The sequence below is a fragment of the Octodon degus genome, unplaced genomic scaffold, assembly GCF_000260255.1.
Source record: "Octodon degus isolate 3935 unplaced genomic scaffold, OctDeg1.0 scaffold00140, whole genome shotgun sequence".
NCBI lineage: Eukaryota > Metazoa > Chordata > Mammalia > Rodentia > Octodontidae > Octodon > Octodon degus.
Window position 1 is genome coordinate 6938051 of NW_004524716.1, and position 6338 is coordinate 6944388.

Here is a 6338-nt window from a genome sequence, read left to right on the forward strand (position 1 = left end):
GATGGCTTTAGGAGTTGTCTACATGTGGGAGGCCACAATGTTCTTTGGCCCATTTAGTGATGATCCACAAGTACTCTGTGTTAGGGCTGTCTTTAGGGATGGTCTTATAGCTTTAATGGTGGGTTTTCCCAAAAAGGTAATAGTAAGACCTAGAGCATATTTAGGAAATTTATGGAAGGATTCCTTTGTACTAAAAATAATTTTATTTGGCACTTAATAATTGAATGTACTCATGGCTTACTGTATGAGGTTTCAGTTGTGTAAAATTCAAATCCGGGTAACTGTGTGTATTTCCTCAAGCTTATTATCTTTGTGGTAAAAACATTCCAAATCCTTTCTTGTAGATAGAGAAGGTATTTTTGCTTAAAAGTTTTCTAAGGTGATGCTCCTACTCAATGGGCCAGGGAAGCTAAACATCTTTCAGGGCCCTGGCTAGTCACATAGTAAATTATCCAATAGCATTCAAATGTCTTTTCTGCTGGATTCTATGAAAATAATTGATAGAACATATGTTAGCACTGAAAAAAACTTCATAAGAGATAATGCAAAAAGCCCAGTAGTATAGAATGTTAGAAAGAGCCAAGTTTAAATGGATTAAAGATGGGGTTGGAAAGTTGCTGTATAATTTATATGAAGTATTCTGTCTACTTAAAATGATAATAATAGTGCAGAAGGTAATCTGAAGCTATCTTGGCCAATCTGAACTATGTAGTGAAACCCTGCCTAAGGAAAAAAAAAAAAAGAACATCAATCCTTTTAAAAATTCTTTGAGGGCCGGGGAGATGGCTCAGTGGAATAAGCGCTTCCCTGGCAAGCACAAGGGCCTGAGTTCAATCCCCGGTTCCGCAAAAAAAAAAAAAAAAAAAAAAAAATTCTTTGAAAAAAAAATTCTTTGAGACTTTTTAACAAGGACAATGATAAACTCAAATGGCTTAACTGGAAAAGTCTAACAGTTATTTACAGAAGAAAAATATCAACTATATACAAACTATTTTTTAGAAAACAAAAGGACATTACCCAGTTTATTCTATTAAGACTAACAAAGCCATAATGACCGTTGAGTGGATATCCCAAGGAAAAAAAAAATCTTTTTAACAAGCATAAGTGAAAAAAGCCTAAACAAAGTTAAGCAAACCAAATACATTTTTTCATTTCATGATAAAGTTGTAATCTAGCAATTCAAAGTTGATATAATATTTGAAAATAAAATAGTTTAATTTCCTATATCCATAAAAAGTGCTTATTTCGATGAATAAGAAAATATCACAAATGATATCTACTCATAATTTAAAAAATAAATCTCAGTGAGCTAGGAATGTCTTTCTAAATTTGCTATTATCTATGGAAAACCTATACAAGATAAACTTATAAAAAGCTGAAGAATTTTCTCCTGAGATTGAAATCAGGATAAAATACCATCACCATATTTAAAATCCATTGACTACAATGGACACAAGTCAATACTGGTACACATTAAAAAAATAAGACACACTAACCACTTAGTAGCTATCATGGTGGTGGCTGACACAAGCAGAAGTTACAAGTAGATGCCAAGATTGTTGAGTAAAGATTTTACAAGGCTTAATATCGGAGCACTTTCTGGGATAGCCTTTTTGATGTGCCAACCTAGTTATGCTATAGTTGCCCATTATTTATTTATTTTTTATTTTTTTTCCAAGTTTTATTGATAAACAGATAGCAATGAGACAGTTTCAAATCAAATCGGAAGTACAGTTTCAACAAAGTTGCCCATTATTTAAAACAACATTTATCTAGATTTTTTTTTTTTAATGTATTTGGAATAGGGCCTCACTACGCAGCTCAGACTCATAGTGATCCTTCTGTCTCAGCTTCCCTAGCACTGGAACTCCGTGGCCCACCATGCCTGGACTTTGTAGCTGGCTCAGTGCTCCCAGGGATGGGGCCGGTGGGGCTGGTGTGTGGCATGCGGCAACAGGACCCTGGTCCCTGCACTTGCCTAAGCAGGCACTTAGTCTGCTGAGCTATCTTGCTGGCCCTTGATCTAGGTTTTATTGTAAAAACATTTCAGAAATGTAGCTAAAGTCCCTAATCAGTTGACCTTAAATAAAGAAATCTTATTGCACAGGACTTGCTTTTAAAGACAGTGCTGAAGAGCTAGAAGGGAGACCTCTGGGAGAAGAAATTTCATCTCTAGACAACAACTTCATCCCCTGGGGTGACTCAGCCTACTTTTGATCTTCTTTTACTAAAATCTGGCTGCCTGGATTGGGGACTTGCTTAGCCAGTCCCTACAATCTGAAATGAACCAGAGCAAGGATTCTTCTGCAGCATGCTCTTTAAGAATGTCAAGGACATGGGGAATTGCTGTCTGCTGCTGCATGAATTTCTGCTGGATCCTTTTTTTTTGTGTGTTTGGGGGGGGGGACAAAAATGACAACCAATGAGGCTGTTCTGAAGCGACTGGAGCAGAAGGAGGCAGAGGCAGATCAAATTATTGAACATCTTAAACAGCAAGTTGCTCTTAAGGAAAAAGCAATTTTGCAGGCAACACTGAGAGAAGAGAGAAAATTTCGAGTTGAAAATGCTAAGCTGAAGAAAGAAATTCAAGAACTGAAACAGGAGCTGATTCAGGCTGAAATTCAGAGTGGAGTAACACAAATACCTTGTCCGTCTCATACTCCAATGTGAGCCAACTGTGTGACTGCTGAAAATGCCGAACAGTGTACACCAGTAACGATATCGTCTGGTGCCAAAGAACAGATAAAAATGGGGCAGAAGAAAAGGTGAAAGAAAAAACTGAAAAGGAGAAAAAGCCACCATCTGCAGCAGCGAGTGCTGACTCTAAGCCAATAGATGCTTGCTGTCTGGATCTTCTAATTGGCCACATCATTAATGCCAAAAAAACACGCTGATGCAGATTCTTTCTTTGTAGAAGAAACAGATGTTGGAGAAGCAGCCCCAAGAACAGTCATCAGTGGCCTAGTGAATCATGTTCCTCATGAACAGATGCAAAATTGGATGGTCATTTTGCTTTGCCATCTGAAGCCTGCAAAGATGAGGGGTCTTGTCTCAGGCTATGGTGATGTGACCAGTTCACCGGAGAAGGCTGAAATCCTGGCTGCTCCTGATGCATCTGTACTAGAGACAGAGTCATTTTTGATGCTTTCCCTGGAGAGCTTGACAGGGGCCTAAATCCCAATAAGATGATTTGGGAGCAGATCCAGCCTGACCTGCACCCCAGAGACGACTGTGTGGCCACATACAAACGTGTTCCCTTTGAGGTGAAAGGGAACGGAGTGTGGGAGTCAGATCATGGCCAAGAAAGGGATCCAATAAGATCAGATGTGGTGTTGCCTGAACTCCCTGGAGGAAACGCTAATAACAATAAAAGGAATATGTTTGTCACTTCTACCTAAAATATGACTGGATCACTTTTGTGTTACTTCTAAGACTTACTAGTCTTTTACCTCATATATTTTGTTTTCAGTTGACTAGGGAAATACTATATTTTTACATGGGATTTTTGATCTTTTATAATGGAGGGAGGAAGCTGCCCATGCTTTTTGATAACTTATTTCGTAGTGGGTATATTGGTTATAAGCTATTTTTTCTTTTTACATTTAGATAACAGACTAGATTACATTTTTTTTCTCTGTATTTTTAGGGAAGGGTCTACAGGGTGTTCAGGGTCTCACTACTAGATCGGACTCATAGTGATTCTTCTGTTTACAGCCTCTGGAGTGCTGGGATTACAAGCATGCACCACCACACCCAGACTCAATTGCCGTCTCAGCGAGCCCCAGGGGCAGGATTGGCAAGACTAGATTAATATTTAGCTCATTATTTTAAGAGTGCATGGTAGACAAAACTTTAGGCTGCTGGAATTTCAACATATTGTGTACCTGTGTTATAAATGTCAAATTGGAATTTTTATCAAATATATTAATTAATAATACTGAAAATGACCAAGTGTTGATTCTAAAAGTCAAACATCGTAAAAGCTAGGTGAGATGGTATATGAACATTTGTGTTTTGCTCCTAAAGTAACCTTAATTTATATAACATGTAACATGACTTTAAAAAAGTGAAATTTCCAGCTAGATAATAAACTTTTTCTTTCCAATGCAAAAGAAAACAAACAAACAAACAAAAAGCCAAGGATATGAAGGAGAAAAAAATGGCAGAGGAGGTATTCTGGATTGAAAAGTATTAAGGAAGATGATCACAAAAATGCAATAGGAACCCCAAGGTAGGATGCTGGATGGTGCACATACAGCATGGTGTTGGGAGAGTTGGCCCAGGTGAAGAAGATGTGTGGACTTCCTGCTGGTGTGGCACTGATGTTGATTTTCAGGAGGGCAGAAGTGTCTGAGTGCAGTGCAGGAGGGCATCCCTGGAGAGTTCCACTGGCATTTTTAGTGAGGGTGACACACTAGGTCAGAAAAGCATATGTAAAAAAGAAGAGAGCTAGAAATAGTACACTACCCAGAGTCAGGATATAAAATTTAAAAAGTAAGTAAAACAGAGCTATGGACTAGAAGTCAGGAGAATAGACTTTGGCAGAGCAGACTTCGTAGCGAGGTGGGAGAATGGGGCCAGATTTTAGAGTAGTGTCAATGTTCTATTTATGCTACTGGGCGGTGCTTGCACCAGTGAATTCACCTGATGTGCTTCGCCAATCTTGGACCTTTTGGGGTACGTATCACAGCCCAATATAATAATTTATTTTTAAAATATCTGATAAGCTTCACAAATGAACATAGTTTACTTACTTTTCAAGACTAGGATACTCAAATACCAAATGAACATAGTTTACTTACTTTTCAAGACTAGGATACTCAAATACCTTCTTTATTTTTTTTCTAACTTCAGTGAGTTGTAATTTACTTAGATACAGTATTATCTTTGTGCTTTTCTACCTTTAGAACCTGTTAAGTCTGAAGTGCTGTGAGTTCTCCTAGTTTTTGCTGTGGTGTCCACCTGTAAATCTGCTTTTTTATTTTCCCACACTGCTCATGTAAAGTGACTCCTGACCTGCTCCTTATGCATTATACAATACAATGCCAGATTTTGTCTTCTAAAGTAGTTATGTCTGAGAATTTGTATACTGAATACATAGCATTTTATTAGAAATTACTTTTCTCTTGTATATTACACTCATGACTTTATACTGAGTCATTTATGAAATCATGCAGGGCAGGTTACCTGTGAATTTAATTTTAGGATAATAAAGGGAGGCATTATAAAATAATTTGTTACTGAAATCAAACCTTGGGTCTCAACAAGGTTGACAACCTCTGATTCAGGGAATAAAACTCTAAAACCCAGAGAATAGGTGTGTTTAGTGAAAGGAGGTAAAGAGGAGTGAAGCAGATTTGTTACATCCCACTTTCTAGGATTTCTTACAGATTAGACTCTCCCATCTGGGGTAGAAGAGTGAACATAGGCTTTGGTCTTCAATAAGTATTTGAAGTTTCTTAAAGTACCTATGCCTTGTTTCATCTATAAAATAGCACTAAAGAGGTTTCTCCTCCTAGAGTGGCTATGAGAATTTAAGCGTTAACACAGGGGCAGATTTTGCACAGAAACTAATCAAGAATTGACATTTAATAAATGTTAGTGTATGTCTAATCTACCACCTCCAAGACCAGGGCTACAGCAATCTCTAAGGGTTGGACAAATAAAATGAAAGAAAAGGTGTTCTTTTTATGTGAGCGGGGGCTCCTCCTGCCAAGGCTTATGACAATGAGCAGAGCTCTCCCGCATTGAACCCAGGATCAGGTCCTCATGCAATCCTGTGTATACCCCCCACTTCCTGTTAACACTCCAAAATCGGGTAAGTTTGCATACGTGTGCTAGAGCAAGAACATGATTACCAAGAACAAAGTCCCAAAGGAATGGCTGGCGGTTCCACTGCGTGGTGTTTGTCAGCTGGGGTAGATCATATGGCTCGGTCTTCGTGAATTTCCTAAAAACTTTGGGCTTGAACAGTTCCTCACTAGGACTTTCAGCAAATATCTCATAAATTATATCCATGTGTCAACATGTTCCTACTTGGACTTTAACCAATTAAAAGCAAATAGAAGACTGACTGCTAAGGAATGGCCCCGCCCTGAAAGTTCCCTCCATGTCATTGTGACATTGCCTTCTGCATAGCAGCACTGTGACATAAAGGGAGCTCAGAAGGTCTCGAATCAGCCTCACTAATTACCAGCCACATGACCCCGAGAAAACCATTTGCTTATTCATCTATCTTTCACATTACTTTTATTCCACATTTACTACATCCAAAGCCGACTGTGACACACATATGTGGTTAAGTGGCTTCCCTTTGAGGCGCTCACAACCTACTGTGG

General features: G+C 38.5%; 1 protein-coding gene and 1 pseudogene across 1 annotated transcript in view; one reads left to right on the top strand and one right to left on the bottom strand.

Moving 5' to 3' along the window:
* The window catches only part of Pifo (primary cilia formation), a 12387-nt gene extending 6351 nt beyond the window's left edge, over positions 1–6036 (bottom strand). The window contains exon 1 of the mRNA XM_023701758.1: positions 5859–6036. Coding sequence (XP_023557526.1) covers positions 5859–6018 — 160 coding nt within the window. The 5' untranslated portion in view covers positions 6019–6036. The remainder of the gene's footprint in view (positions 1–5858) is intronic.
* Positions 2413–3398, top strand: LOC101559620 (annotated as a pseudogene).
* Positions 6037–6338: the final 302 nt, after the last annotated feature.